Here is a 16,794-nt window from a genome sequence, read left to right as displayed (position 1 = left end):
GGTTGTAAGTTGAGGACGCCAACAGGCATGCAATGCTCTTTTCTTTTATGGACCAGACATCCACCATGGATTTGATATACGTGACCGTGCATCACGAAACCAACAAAAAGTTGCAAGAAATGGATTTTTAACTAAGAGCATATTCTGAAAGAGCAGACTCTAAGCTTTAAAATGATGTATTTCATTTCAAATGGACTCTCCTAACCTATCTAAATATTGCAAAGAAAGCACACACTCAAGAAAAGTGTGAACTGAGAAAAGAGGCTCTGAAGAACAGGGTCTATTCAAGCGCTCAATCTTTACCAAGCTGTGCTAGCTGTGCGACGACTTGGACAAAAAAACAAGATATAAACCACCAGAGTAACAACAATAAAGGGATTATCGGATTAAGCTGAAAGTGAAGAAGCTTTACTAGCACAGTCTGTCCATGATAAATGCTAACTTTCAAAGCAGTAGCATTGTCCTTTCTGTAAGTTATTAGAGTTGAAAGTGAAGAGTGTGTCCAGGGTTTTTAAAAATGAAAAGGGTACTGAGTCACACCTAATCACACTATTCTATTCGGTTAAAAATAAAGTGTTGAAAAAAAAAAAACACACACTTTCCTGCTGTTTTATGATCCCAAATTATAGCATAATGTGCAAGAAGGCTTGCTCTTTCAGAAAATTTGAAAAAGCAAAGACTGGCTAGGCTGACCCATTTCACATATTTTCAGCCCTCACACAAAATCAGTGCATGTGACTTTTTGTTCATTTTGTGATGCACGGTCACATGATATATGTGACCGTGCACCTCAAAACGAACATTAAGTCGCACACACTGATTTTGCGTGAGGACTGAAAATATTACAAAGTGAAGTGGGTCAACCTAGCCGAACTTGACTTCTTCATATTTTCTGAAAGAGAGGGTCTTCTTTTACATTATGCTAAAATTTGGTATCATAAAACAAGCAGGAAAATGTGGTTTTTTTAGCAGTTTATCTCGAACATTTTTGGTAGAATAGTGTGATTAGGTGTGTCTTTAGAATCTCTTTTTCATTTCTGAAAAACTTCGTCCACACTCTTCACTTTCAACTCTAATAACTTTTGAAAGGATAACGCTACTGCTTTGAAAGTTGCATTAATTATGGACAAAATGTGCTAATGAGGCATGCTTAATTTCAGTTTAATCTGATAATTCCTTCATTGTTGTTACTCTGGTGGTTTACTTCTTCTTTTTTGTCCCATTCATCACACAGCCAGCACGGTTTGGTAAAGATTAAGCGCTTGAATAGACACTGTACTTCAGAGCCTCTTTTCTCAGTTCACACTTTTCCTGAGTTTGTGCTTTCTTTCCACTATTTAGATAGGTTAGGAGAGTCCATTTGATTTGAGTTCTACATCATTTTAAAGCTTAAAGTCTGCTCTTTCAGAATATGGTCTTAACTACAAATTCATGTCTGGCGACTTTTTGTTTGTTTTGAGGTGCAGGGTCACATATGCTACCATGGTGAATTCAGGACAAAATTACAAAATCTTGTACAATTCTCAGTGAAATGGTCTTATTTTACAGCGCCTGTGATCATTTGTTTTGCTCTTCTGCAAATGTCAGTTAATCACCATAACATTGGTGACATGTTACATGTATTTCGAATGGAAGGGATTGTGCAAATTGGATCCTTACCGGGACCTCGTACCTGAGCAAGAGGTCAAAGGTTAAGTTCAACTTCTCCAGTTTACCCAGGGTGCATCGCACATCTTTTCGCTCTATCCAGCCAGGCTCTTCAAGATCCAGGATATGTCTCAGGCCCAGGAAGAGGGGATTTCTAGACAGTCTCTCCAGTTCAGCATCAACCTGCATTTCAATCCCATGCCAATCTCCATTTAAAGAGGCATTCATAATTTCACATCATGTACTACAATATCGATAGCAGAGCTACCAAGTCTCACGCATTCTGAGTGAGACTCAAGCATTTAGGGTCGGTCTCACGATCTCACGCATGACACCCATTTTTCTCACGCATCAGGCAAAGTCTGCAACTTGGGCCTACAATAAGGAGCATAGCTCCAAAGATTAAAGTGATAGTTGCAACTGAAGGTATATTTTCCTTCTGTCTTTCAAAATAAGTAAAAAATAGTCACTTAAGTATGCACCTGATCACACCATTAAGAGCTAACAATTGAAGAAGCTCCCTACCGTGGGAGGCCACAGGGGGAAAACCCTTCCCACACCCTCGCTCGCGCGCACATTCCCTCGCCGAGATGCCGAATCATAAAAATCTCACTCATAAAAATTTTTTGAACTTGGCATCCCTGCGATAGTGCCATGTAGGACCAGGGAGGTGGGACCACCTCTCTGTAGGACTACAGATTTGTGGATTTTATTGTGGTCCTTGCCAAGATACATGTACATCAATACTCTGGGAAAAAAACAAACACACACACACACACACACACACACCCACAAATATAATACACTGAACACAGATGATTACATAGGAGACTCACAATGTAGAAATGTAATTCCATTACAATACAAACTGCTTTACGAGATACAGTCCAGATGAGTTTTTTTATTTATTTTAATTCCTTTATTGACACGTATATATATTTATATTTATATAATCTGACATCATGTAGTGCCATGCATATATTTGTAGAATTTGTTGTGGTCCTAAAGCAGATTATAAACAAGTACTCTGAACAAAAAACAAAACAAAAAACTAATACAATAATACATACTACACTGAACAAGGATGATAATATAATGCTCACATATTCCATTAATGTAGCAATCTAATTCCATTAAATAGCCCTTGCTTAAAAAGTTAGTCTGTGATGAACTCATGTAGGCTTTCTTCTTTTGTTCTGGCTATTACCGGTAGTATATAAACAAGCACTGATTGAAACTCTGTGTGCTGGGGAGTTATAATCCTACACATAAATCAACACAATCTAAGCACATGCTCTATATTGATTTTGTAAAAGAAAAGTATTAAAGCATTCTTATCTAACTTCATCTAACTACATCACTCTCAGCTCCAGAAAGTTACAGATATTTCTCTAAAATGATTTCCACGCACTATCATAAAAACATTCTGTCTATCATGCTCACACTATTACAAAGAGTTGCCATTTCCAGCCATGATGTCAAAGAAAAGAAATCTTGATGTAGCAGTTAGTCTTGATTATTTTTTATTTTTTATTTTATCTATTTATTTATTTTATTTTATTTATTTATTTATTTATTTATTATTTTATTATTTTTTTTTTTTTTTTTGGGGGGGAATCTACAGCTCATACTCTCACTTCAGCACTGGCTGTCAGGCGAGCGCTCGGTAGTCTAGGATACAGGTTGTAGGATAGTGGATGCAACACCTGTCTGTGTAGGAGTTCTACCCTAAATACTAGGTGTTACAAAAAAAAATTTCCCACTTTTGATCCTTAATAGTTAAAAAACTATATATCAGATAACACTGAAATTGATATGAGCAATAATCTATACAATTTTGTTCTGGGTAATTAAAAAATGATAGCATAAACCAGCTTCATTAAATTCAAAAATTAGGTTTCAGATTTTGCTCTGTTTTCAAACCTCTGTACAAAATTTTAATTTTGCACAGAGGTAAAACGCATACTTGCCAACTCTACCGCTTTGGGCGGTAGACTACCGCTTTTTAGAGGTTTTGACCGGCTACCGATTTTTTTTTTTTTTGATCTACCGATTTTGTAGCAAACCTACCATAAAATGAAATGGAAGTTATACTATCCCTTCATTGTGCGTTGATTCCCTAAAATAAGCTAGTAATACTAATAATTTCAAGGAACTCGTTCCTCAAAAATGCCGTATTCAGCCAGGTTAAAAGGTTAAAAAGCATGCACCAAATCTCATATTTTGATATTGAAAAACAAAAAAGGTCCACACCGTGGGAGGGGGGAAACCCCCATTCCACACCCTTCTTTCTTACACACTCACGTACAACTGTATACACATCATTGGTTCTTGTGTAAAGTTCAATTTTGTACAGAGGGTTCAAACTACACCAAAATCTGGAACTTAACTTCACAATTTACCATGGATTAAAACGAAATTGATTTATGCTCTCATATTCAAATAACATCCAACTAAATTGTACACTATTCAGGTATTAGGCCCTACAATGGCAGTGTTATCTGGGGGGCATTTCATGAAGGAACTTGTCGGATAAAATATCTGACAAGTCTCTTTTATCCGACAAGTTTTGAGAAATTCTTTAGTCTGATCGGCTGATTTCTCGGAACTTGTCGGATATAATTGACTTGTCGGACAATTTATCCGAAAAGTTCCTTCATAAAATGCCCCCAGTGTATAGTTTTCTAACTATTAAGGATCGAAAGTGGGAAATGTTTTTTGTAACATCTAGTATATTCTATTGTGCATGAATTTGCATTCTGATTATATCCATGGTTTTTATCACGTCTTCCAGTGAAACACTGAATAATTGTTGCTTATTGTAGGGCGGTTTGTTAATCAGTTGCAAATCCCATATGTTATTCAGGTTCTACAATATACTTGTACTAGGTGTTACAAAAAAAAGAAAAAGAAATACAAGTCGAGTGTTCTGTCATTCAATCTTGCGTTCAGTATCTTGCAGTATCAAACCAGGATCCAAATCTTTGGATGTAAAATATGATCTTGATCCCAGTGGATTGTGAACCTTTTTTTTTTTTTTTTTTTTTTTTTTTTTTGGGGGGGGGGGTGTTGGAATGTGTACAATGTTTATTATCATTTCCTTCTTTTTCTAGAATATTACATGCAAGAAAATTTTCTCACCTCACTACCTGGTGCTGTCATATCAATCCAGCCGACGACGCCCACAATGCACTGGTGACGAGTGGCCATATCTAGCACCCAGTCTGTATGCAAGATGAAAGAGAACTACATCAAGAAGGACTACTGTAACAAAAGGAATGTTCGCGTGCATTTTTATTTCACAAAATTCGCGAGCGCCGATATTCTCAAAATTAAAATGCACGCAAAAGTTCCTGTCTACACTACATGCATTGAAAGCCAGTGGCAATTCACAAAAATTTCATGCCACGCAAAAAGGCTGTCAATTTGCAAAATTTCATGCCACAAATACACTTGTGTATCATGTTTTTCAGTATGAACTGCAAACTTGGAGCACAGTGCTCACTTATTGTGGAGTTGTCTTCTCTTCGAAGTGATGGCAAAATATTTAGCTGACACAAAATAGAAGTGGGGTACTGAAGGCACATCACTCCGCAGCCTTGAAGTCTCCAAAATCATAACATTGATTAATTGATTAGTTTGATTGATTGATTGATTTGAAAGGAATTGACTTGACAATCTATTAAAGTCCATGTTAGGCAAAAAATTCCTGAAACCTGTGATGGCAATTAAATGGGGATGAATAATGACAGACATCTACAACTCTGCCATACAATGATACTGAAATATTCAATGAGGGTATATTATAATCAAACATAGATAAACTGTTGTGAAATTTATACTAAAATAATCATCAACATCACGATAAACACTACCTCATAATTGTCTCATAGACTAAAAGGCAGAGCATTGTTTAGTGTAAATATAGCTCTGCAGGGTTCAGTCAATGTTATCATTAATTATTATCCCAGAATGTCAGGTACAGCCTACGGGTACGTACAAATTTGTATCCATCCTTATACCTGGGCTACCATAGAAGAACTCTGAGAGTAGGGCATTTTGTCAACACATATTATGAACCAGGCAGAATTATTACTCAAAATTTCCTCTTTTGGGCAATTCCATGGTATGTAGGACACAGATGCCGAAAATTCAAAATGATATTTGTTTCAAACACCATACATTTTCAAACAATACTTGAGTTGAAGTTTTAAGAATTATTATGTTTTTCAATAAAAGCGGCCATTTTGATTTTCAAAATGGCTGCCAAAATATGCCTATAACTCAATGGTAAGAAAGAGTGTATTGTCACATAATTTACCCTCTGTATATCCACTTTACTAGTACTCTAAACAACAATCTTATGCAGTTACCAGACAAGTCTTTTACCACATGATAGAAAGAAAAAGCTGCTTGCTTTAAAGAATTTTATAAAAACTTTTAATTACTTTGACAATGATGGATGTAATGTCAGTTACCAAAAACAAGGAATTTTTAACTTTATTCATCAAAGAAAGTTAGCTATATGATGTAACTTAGGATTTCTAATGTATGCCCATATGCTTTCCTTTCAATAACAGAAAATAAGGATACTTGGCATACTGGAGAGTCAAATGAACACATCAAAATGTGTAACGTCAGTTACTGAAACATCATATACCAATATATGTAACGTCAGTTACCATGACAGTAATTACAACTTATGCAAATTTTTTTACTTTAGGCCATTTCAATACATCTGGGAAGTCAAAGGTTATCAACAAAGAGCAGCAATCCCTTTGATAGGGAATGATGTCATCACCATGGTACACTGTATGTCCATGGATACATTTTTTTTTTTCACTTTATCTTATTTATTTATTTATCATATTTTTTTTTTTTGGTGGGGGGGCTTGAGCTTTTGATTTTCGGTTCAGCACAAGTTTAAGGTTAAATCATCTGGAAGTTTAGGTTTACCACATGCAATATCTAATGCACTCAAATTACTATACAGTACTCACTGTCCTACGGGATGATAAAGCTACCAAATTCTGTAGGCCTAATCAATGACGTGGTTGCATGGTAACCACCTTTTTCTCTTAAAAAGCTTGTGTACAGCTGTATACCAACAGTTTTATAATCTTTACTAATGACTACTTTTGCAAGCATTTTTTTTTTTTTTCTGGAAGCTTAGTGGAGTTTCTACCTCAAGGCTAATGTAAGAGCAGATATATTTCTTTGCTTGCACTTAAATGTGTGGTTTAGTTAATATGGCACATCTTGAAATGGTACATAAGCAGGCCTGACATAAGGCATATTATAGTACTGTCATTACTGTTTGAAACTAACACTGATGTTGCTCAAAGTGAGAGGTGATTCTAGGGTAAAATTTAAAAAAAAACTGTTCATATTTGTTGATTACTTTATTTCATTCATGCAGGGACATTTTTGTAATACATGATAATTATGAACAGGAAGATTTGTTTATATTGATCTTAGAATTCTTTCGGTGCAAAGTCCTATTTCTTGGTATCTGGGATGTATTTGCAAGCCTTGATATACCAGTGAAAAGGAAAAGAAAAACAATTACATTCCTTCAAGCAAGGAATAAACAAATAATGCCCTTTTGACCAAAAAAGCATGTTTCTTCTTCACAGAAAAAATATCATAAGTGTAACACTATTCATTTAAATCATTATTGATAATGGAGATCATTTTTTTTTTTATTTGCGGCCCTAACAATGCCTTGAGGGAGGAGTAAAATAAAGAAAAGAAGAAAGAATATATCACAGTAGATTTCATACATATTTATGAACATTTTTATTTGTATGTGTTTTTTCCCCATGACCTGAAAGATTTTTTTTTTCCACACACAAAAACATCTGTGTTTTGTGTAGTACTGCAGGGCATTATGGGTGGGGTACTCTAGATAGAAACTTTCCTGTTCATCAAAAAAAAAAAACAACAACAACAACCAAAAAAAAAACCCCTTAGTTATGTCAATATTTATACTTTGAACTGCAGAATCTAAATGGCTCTGTGTAATCATAACTGTTGAATAAGCATTCAGTCTTAAGACCAATGTCAAAAAATATCCTCTGGTGCATTTACATTATTTTTGCTCAACTGTGCTATGGCATTGGGGGGGGGGGGGGAGGCTTGCCCTCTAAGGGCCCCACCCAATTTTTGTCTTTAGATTTTGTTTTAATTTGTTGCTAAGTAAATGCCTGGGATTGTTACTGGTATACTGCAGCAGTACAATAACCTGTTAAATAAATTAGTTTTTTTGTAAACGCCATAGCAAAAGTATGTGTAACGTCAGTTACTGACATGTTTACCTTTAAGTTTTCATAAAACATAAAGAAAATGGACTTATGTTTAATTTCATTTGGGTATTTGTAATTGATGAACCAAGGTATGATTCCATATCCAACAAATCACTCTGAAAGGTGAGAATTATAAAATATCACAAAACTATTCCTAATCATGACTCCATGTGTAAACCCTATGGCAAATGTAAGCGTAACGTCAGTTACGTAACGTCAGTTACCGTCATGCCTTCACTGACATTGGCATGGTGCTAAAAGGAAATATCTAAAGTGCACATTATTTTGCATACCTGTTCCTAAGAACCTAGGTATGTTGCCATATTAAACACATAAAGTTTAGAAGTCAGGGACATGAGATATTTCCATTTAAATCTACACCATAATTTTCCATGTCCTTTTTTCGTAACGTCAGTTACCGACACATTTTCACTTGCTATGTGATAAGAAATTCAGTTTGAGAGGAAAACTTTCCACCTATTTCTTCATTCTCATGAACTCATTCATCAATGCTAATTACAAGCCCCGGGTGCTTTCATTCACAAAACTACAACATAAACAATTTTATGAAAATCCTTATGCGTAACGTCAGTTACCGTGGAATTGCCCTTTTATATAGAGTTTTAAAAAAAGAATGAAATCTAAATGTATACAGACAACTCCCATGATAAAAGGGGGGCATCCCACGAGACCGACACCCACGAGTCATACGGTCCACGAGACCGACATCAATAATAGGTCCATGAGTCATACAGCCCATGAGTCATACGGCTCAGGAGTCACACAGCCCAGGAGTTCGACACTACGCACAAAAGGCTCATTTGAGACCGATACTAAGCAAACATAGCCTACGAGACCAACACTAAGCAATAAAGGCTCATGAGACCGGCACTAAGCAAAGAAAGCCCACGAGACCGACAGTAGGCAAAAAAGGCCCACATGACCGACAATAAGCTAAAAAGGCTCACGAGACCGACACTAAGCAAAGAAAGCCCACGAGACCGACAGGATAAACAGCGCCATCTACATGTCAATCACCTGTACAGGGTGTTCCATGAACGGAAAAATAACATACAATTGTACTGGTGGGTGTAATTTCGTAACGCTATCAATTGAAAGATGGTGACCATCTACATAATTACACGTATGAACGTCATCAAATATATGTATTTCTACATACTTCTGGGGGGGGGGCAAGTGTGTCTGAAGTACAGGGTCTATTCAAGCGCTCAATCTTTCATCAAGCAATGCTAACTGGGCGATGAAAGGGACAAAAAACAGGATGTCAACTAGTGGAGCAACAACAATGAAGGGATTATCAGATTAAGGTGAAATTGACCATGTTCTATTAACACATTCTGTCCATGATTAATGCCAACTTACAAAGCAGTTGCATTATCCTTTCAAATTTATTAGACTTGAAAGTTAAGAGTGTACAAAGGATTTCAAAAAATGAAAAGGGGCCTCCAATGCATACCTGATCATTCTACTCTCCCCCAAAAAGGGGTTGTGGAAAAATAGCTGAAAACACACTTTCCCATTTGTGTTATGATCCCAAACTAAAGAATACTGTAGAAGAAAGATAACTCTTTATTAAAAAGAAAATAAGAAAAACTCGAGATTGACTGAGGCTGCGTTTATCATCTTTCCCTTGTTTGCAACGGCTTTCAAAAGCCCTTTCCAAAGCCCTTTCTAAAGCCCTTTAGAAACGGCTTTGTGTTATCAACTCATCGCAAACATGAAAACTGGCCTTGTCACTGCACAGCTGCATTGCGCATTTTTACCCGAGGAGAAAGGGTCATATTTGTAACCGCAGTACAAAGCCGTTTCAAAACAGCTTTGCGTTTATCTCACTTCAAAGGGCTTCTAGAAGCAGGTTTCTGAAAACCTGTTTCAGAAAGCACAATTTTGCGGTTTTCAAAAAGGCTTTCTGAACCCCATTTCAAAACAGCTTTGCGTTTATCATCTCGTAAAAATTCCCTGAAAGCCGTTTGGAAAACCTGTTTCTGCCAAGAAAAAGGGTTGATTTATAAACGCATCCTAAGTTGACCCATTCACCCGTTTTGAGTCCTCGTGTAAAATCAAGGGGTGAGACTTTTTGTTTGTTTTGTGGTGCAAGGTCACATCTATAACGTTAGGTTCCATTCCCCTTCAGGCCTTGCTCTCTTGCATCACTTGGTGCATTCAGCAAGTGCACCAATACATGTATAGAATTTTGCACATTCCAGTTGATCATTGGACCAACTCATATAAAAGGTGCCTGGATCTGGGCAAGTCCAAGATAACGCGCACGTTACGTATGGGACATTCAGAGACTTTTATGACCTGAAAAATAGTGTTAATGGCCTTTGATCATATTGAAATTCATCATGGTGATTGATATCTGGAAGAAGCATAATCATGTAAAAAATTGAGAAAAATGATCTTGACAATTATATTCTAGAAGAGAAAATATGTGCCGTTACGTATGGGACCAGAGAAATTTTGTTTTTTTAAACATTTTTTTCAACCTCAGAACTCTCTAAAAATATATCATTCTACAACTTGTAACTCACTGTGATGAAAGTCACAACACTCAAGATTTTCACAGGTAAGTTTCATGTCATTAGGCAAAAAGCTCTAATTACAGGTTCTAATTAAAGACAGACATGATGTGTTACGTATGGGACAGTTACGTATGGGACAGTTTGTCCCCCATTCATTTAGTGTGTGAAGAACCACGTTTATGGGTATTTTGCATATTTATTGAAGTAAAATCAGTTGAAACTACTCAAATACTGATCCAGATTGTCAAGGAAACAATATTCCCCAAATATTCACCATCATAGTCATATTCAATCATATTTTTATATTTTTATGACCAACCTGGGTATGCATGCCCTTTGTCCCCCATTCGTTTAGTGTGTGGAGAACCATGTTTATGGGTAGTTTGCAAAATAATTTTGCAAAATACCCATTTAAACAAATTTTTGCATAATTATTGAGGTTGGATCAGTTGAAATTACTCAAATACTGATCCAGATTGACAAGGGAACAATATTCCCCAGATATTTACCATCATGATCACATTCTATCATATTCTATATTTTTTATGACCATCCTGAGTATGTATGCCCTATTTTTATTGCGATAGTTACTACTGAAAAATTGAATATACAGGTGTTTACTTGCATTGATGAAGGGCAGTTTGCCATTTAGTTTCAATAAAAAACAACTTGACACAAGAAATATTAAGTTTAATAAATGCTGCATGGAACCCCAGTGATCGAGTAGCGAATGATGTCTGTCTAGCAGTCAGGTCATTGATTCGAGTCACAACTCAGTATGTATACCCATGAATTTTGTTGTGGCTACTTGAAAACTGAATAAGGACAATTTGTGTATCACTTGCAATAAAAAAAAAAAATCACTTTACTTTTTTTTCTTCTATAATCACAACCATTTCAAATTGGATCTCCATCACATACATTTAAACTTTGAAAATCTCTAGTCTTAGGATTTTATGCTCTTAAGTAATTCATATAATTGGTTTCCAATCATCTCTTTAAATGTTGAAAACTGAATCCCCATTTCTACAAGAAACTATACCATCCCTTTAATGCTGATTTTTCATTGTGTATTTTGCCATTTTCCCCTCCCCCTTTCTGAAAATTGTTCAGTCAAGTTCATGTATTGTTTCAAGTGTCTATAACTCAAAAAGTAGCTACAATGTTGGGATGCTTTCTTCAGGATGATTGACCATTTGTGTACTGAAAGACCTTCCCAGCTAGCTACATGCATTCACATGCAATATGTATGAGGATGTCCCATACGTAACGCATTTGTCCCATACGTAACATTATTTCAATGCCTAATAAAAAATATTTCTTTTACTTTTTTTTTCTTTTTTCTCTGGTATTTAATTTCTCTAAACAATAAATTAGAACTTTCCAAAAGGGCATTCAAATAATCTTAGCAATTTCAGAAAAAACCTAAAAAAATGACCTCATTTTGTTACGTATGGGACATCTCTGATAGGACACAAGCTAATTTGCATAATCATTTGCATAATCCCTAAATTTTCATCCCAAGTTAAACTATGTGATGAACTTCTTATGTCCACATATTAATCAAATATTATTTGCTTTCCTTTGAATTAATATGAATTTTTATAAATGTCCCATACGTAACGCTGTGTTTCACATTTATGCAAATTAAGCCCTTGAAATTTGCATAAATTTACATAATATCATTTTTTTTCTTCACGGAAATCAAAACTTCAACTCATAAGCTTCAAAATGATACCAAACATGTCAATATTGAGCAAAGATGAAATTTTGCCTTCTGAGGGGACCTTATCTTGGACTTGCCCATCTACAACTGTATGTAGATGAAATGTTAGATAAAGGTCAAATACATTGTACTTATTCAATCACAATACAAGATGTGGAATGTACTACCAACACATGGACAGACAAATGGAGCACACACACACACACACACACATAAAAAAAATAATGTTATACTAGGCAAAATTCACAAAGATAGTTTGAAGAAGTAACATGGTTTAAGTTGAGTCCATGCATTAAACCACACAATGAAATAGGCATAGGTGTATCCTCACACGAGTGTTAGCGTTCGTTTATTGTAAAACATCTTGACAATCGTTGTGCATGTTTATGTCTAACCATTTGCAAGCAGTCAACATTTGTAGACTACTAGCACCAGGTACCGTACATGTATGTGGACTTTGTAATTAACCCATGCACTGCAGTTTTCTGGCTTAATATTCACAAGCTACATGTACATTTAGCATCTTTTACTTACTATGAACATACCCAGGTGTTAATACTTCATTCTATTAAAAATATGTGAAAAAAAAAAGTTTTATCATAGAAAGGAAACGTCACAGATAAAAATGATGTCAAAATATGCATTTTGGCACAAAGTACCACAGAAATATCACCAAACAGGACAACACAAACGTTGCAGACTTGATTCATAATCATGTAAAGATCCTTAATATTTATAGCAATGGTCAAAAGAGATAGTTACCTATACGTTTCGGTATTTGTTTTCTAAGAGATTTATCCGTAGGCTAGACCAACTTAGGCAGAAAATTTGGAAAAACTAACAAAAAGTAAACTAATATATAACTTTTCGTATTTCTTCAAAAATTATGGTATCTTTCAATATAAATTTTTATGCTTGGTATAAGATATTGTAATGTTACTTGAAATTTTCTAAAGGAAATTTTGTTTCATATCCCATATTGTTCATCTTCAGTGTTAGACTTCACTAGATTGTCATAAACGGAAGAAAAGGAAAGAGAGAAGCACACATTTCCCACTCTCTCATCCTCCAAAGCAGACTCACCCGTCTCTGCGACAGTGTTGTTGACAACTTGGACGAAGATGCAATTCTTCACTGCAGAGTTGCTCTCTACCAAGGTCTTCTCGTATCCACAGGGGTAAAAGTCTTGGAATAGAGGGCCATGTTCAGCACTGGGCCAGAGATACCCAAATCTCTTCAAGTCCCAGAAATCTATGAGAGTGCAAAATTAATCTACTGTAAAAGAGGAAATTTCTCGGTGTTGAAATGTTCGCACTAACCAGAAGCTAGCGCAAAAATAAAAGCACACATATATTTTTGCATGCCATATTGTCTAGTACACAAGTAATTAACTTCCTGATTAAAAACACATGAAATTTGTTGGACAATGCCGTGCACAAAAAATTACTCATAAATGCGAAAAATATCCACTTTTACGGTATGTAGGGCCTAAGGTTGGGTGATGCACAGATGGAAAGGCAAGACAAGAACAAAACTGGGAGATGGGAAGCAAACTAAATACACCTGCTCTATCATTCAGGGAAAATCCCAAAGCAATATGCACATTGTACCTGGTATACAATTGGCAAAATTGCCATTTGACTTCACAATTTTTGTTTGAATCATACGCGTCACAAATCAAATGGAACTATCATGAGACAAAAAGTATGTACATGTATAAACCCTTGCACAGGTTTCTTCTCATTTCATCTGTATTTTTCACAATGAATTATCATCGGAGTTTCAAGTCAAAATGTAGACATACATTGCAGGCCTACTGTATCATGGGGGATCAGCTGAAGCTTATTAGCTATGAGAAAAGGCATCAAAGTAAAAAATATTACAAGACTATAACGCAATTTATGAATAAGGTACAGGTATAAAATAAACAATGCAATGCAAAGCACTGGAAGGAGGACAAAAGGACACTATTAAAGAATGGAGGGTGGAGTACTGGCAGAGCATACAGACATATCAAGTTGTTAAAACACACAGAAAGTGCTTTGGAAGCTGTGTTTTTCAGTTCCTCCAATAGTAAATTATTCCATAAAATTGTTGACTTTGTTATGTGTTATTAGCAGGGGAAAAAAAAGAAGAAAAATGATGAAATCACTGAGAACAATTTTGCAAAAATTTTTACAAACATTTTGTAGGTAAAAATATACTACCAAAGGACTGCATATTAATGTCAATTTCTGTTCTGCATGAATATGGGCAGATGCATATATTCAGAACTGTGTGAAATAATGCTCTGATAACACAGAAATCACTTGGGTGATGACAAAAACATGAAATATTACCCCAAAAAGATACTGCAAATAAAAAGGAATCTCAGGTTCCTAATCATGGTTGTTCTTATGTGATATTTTAATTTATACTCAATGTCATACAGTAATATATATTGGGCCACAGGCCGGCCGGCGGAGCGTTTTCAAAAGTGAGCAAACAAGCACAAAAAAAAGATGAAGAAAAAAAAAAAAGAACGTCTTCAGCTCATCTTTCTCCTTCCACTTCCGGGGGTTTCTTCAGCTGACAAGCAAAAAAAAAAAAAAAAAAAGATCTTCAGCTCATCTTTCTCCTTCCACTTCTGGGTTCCTTCAGCTGACAAGCAAAAACAAGGCCATGAGTATGAGTAAAGATTAAAAGATTTCTTATCACACAAGCTTCAACACTACATTGTACCAATCATAGCAATTATCATCATTGTATTTCAACAAATGCAAAAGTTCAGCAACTATAATCTTAATTTTAAACTGTTTATGGATAGAAAAAGGGGAATTTACAAGAGAAGCATAACTTGTAAGTTTTGTGAATAACTTTAGGTTCAAAACAAATGTAAGGGCATCTCAAGATGCATCAAGGAATCCATGTATGAAAAATGCTGGCATGACGTTAGGCGAAACAGACAAACAGAAAGCAAGAAAGGACTATACAATCATCAATCAATGTCTTAATTAAGTCTGAGATAAGAACGAAAGCAAGAACAGAACAGGCAGGAAAACAAACTACACAGATCGATAAACATAGAAATGAAAGAAAAAGAGACAAAAACAAATGGTTTACAGTAAGGTTTTTTCAAAGGTCACAAAGGCATGGGTATAAAACTTCAAATTCAGTGAAAATTTACCAACTACAAAACGTAAACTCTAATATTGAAAATGTTAAAAAATGTTATTTGTGTAGAGTATATTTATTGTGAGGATGACAAAAGCTTGTATAAGTTTGCTCTTTTAGAATTTGCCTTTAACTAAAAATCCATGTCTGTCAACTTTTGTTGGATAGTTCTGTGATGCAGGGTCTCAGAGTCAAACAGTCTAACCGTTTAAAACGTTTAATAGTGAGACCAATTATTCCGCAATTAAACACATCCTCACTGCCACTGTCAGCAGCATCGCCTCATCCAGCGTGGGGGCCGTCCGGGGAATGGATAAGCCCAACTACAACACATGAACTATAAGCCGTGTTCACTCACGTCACGCAATACCGGGACACCGTATTTCGGGAAAACAAAAGTCGCTGGAAACCAGATGGTTTAAAAGCCTTTGCCAAACATGAGCCTTTCATCAACGTCTAGACTAGCTCAGTGAGAGCAATAATAGACCGCACACGTTTTAACAATGAACGAAGGCGGTAATAATTCATAGCTAGCCATCATCGCATCGTCGATCGACCATAATAAGATGATCACAGCTCTGTCGCACGATACGGGCGGAACGCCGTGCGAGCGCGAGGTCGGGCTAGATAAAAAGTTTCATTGGACTCCATTGTATCCACTATTATGACTCGCATGCTAGCATGAGTTTTTACGCCCAGTCGAAAATTAAGCCGCGGTATGATATCATCGTCTCTTAGAAAATAAAGTCGAAAACAAATCCAGGTCCGAGTCTTCACAACGTCACAAATTTGAAGCATAAATTTACTTACGAACATGGGCATCGACACCTACTCCGGTCATAGTGTAGCTGTAGGTCTAGTAGACAGAAAGATCCGTCTGTCCGGAGGACTCTTTTTATATTTTGCCATTAACGCTGTCCTCCGTAGACAGACGGAAGGTTGTAGTACCCATTGCTGTGTGGATGTTCTTAACCACTGTCTCTATGGAAAATTGGGTGAGGTACCTCACCCTTCTCGATTGCGTCTAATTCACGGCCCTAGGTCGGCAAATTGAAGCTTGAATAGTTAAATCAACTATTCAAGAATAGACTACACTCACCAGATTAATGAATAATCCAATATTTTGGTAGAATTTACAATGCAAAACACACATCAACCAGCCCGTCGCGTCGTCACGTTCAAACTGCAGAAACATACAGTATGAATCTATTAGCCAATCACATGCGAGGTAGCTTCTACGCGTTTGTTTTACTAAAACACGTACCTCGCATGTGATTGGCTTCCAGATTCAAAATGGCGACTTACAGCTTGCGAACGGCGATGTTGCGATATCGATAAAATTTCTGCGTTATAACCGAGTTTATGTGAGTATTTCGATTGCACAATTGAGAAATTTATCCCAAATATTGTTGCATAA

General features: G+C 36.0%; 1 protein-coding gene across 1 annotated transcript in view; it reads right to left on the bottom strand.

Annotated features, from left to right (window-relative positions):
• The window catches only part of LOC139728756 (L-fucono-1,5-lactonase-like), a 33,867-nt gene extending 17,636 nt beyond the window's left edge, over window positions 1-16,231 (bottom strand). Inside the window, exons 1-4 of the mRNA XM_071639698.1 lie at window positions 16,188-16,231; window positions 13,308-13,475; window positions 4,789-4,871; window positions 1,673-1,830 (exon numbers count right to left, since the gene is read on the bottom strand). Coding sequence (XP_071495799.1) covers window positions 1,673-1,830; window positions 4,789-4,871; window positions 13,308-13,475; window positions 16,188-16,218 — 440 coding nt within the window. The 5' untranslated portion in view covers window positions 16,219-16,231. The remainder of the gene's footprint in view (window positions 1-1,672; window positions 1,831-4,788; window positions 4,872-13,307; window positions 13,476-16,187) is intronic.
• Window positions 16,232-16,794: the final 563 nt, after the last annotated feature.

Source organism: Diadema antillarum, unplaced genomic scaffold (genome assembly GCF_040938485.1).
Source record: "Diadema antillarum isolate AM-2024a unplaced genomic scaffold, OU_Dant_1.0 seq00000197_RagTag, whole genome shotgun sequence".
NCBI classification, from domain to species: domain Eukaryota; kingdom Metazoa; phylum Echinodermata; class Echinoidea; order Diadematoida; family Diadematidae; genus Diadema; species Diadema antillarum.
Note: the sequence above shows the minus strand (reverse complement) of the source record. Positions and strands in the feature narration are given on the sequence as shown.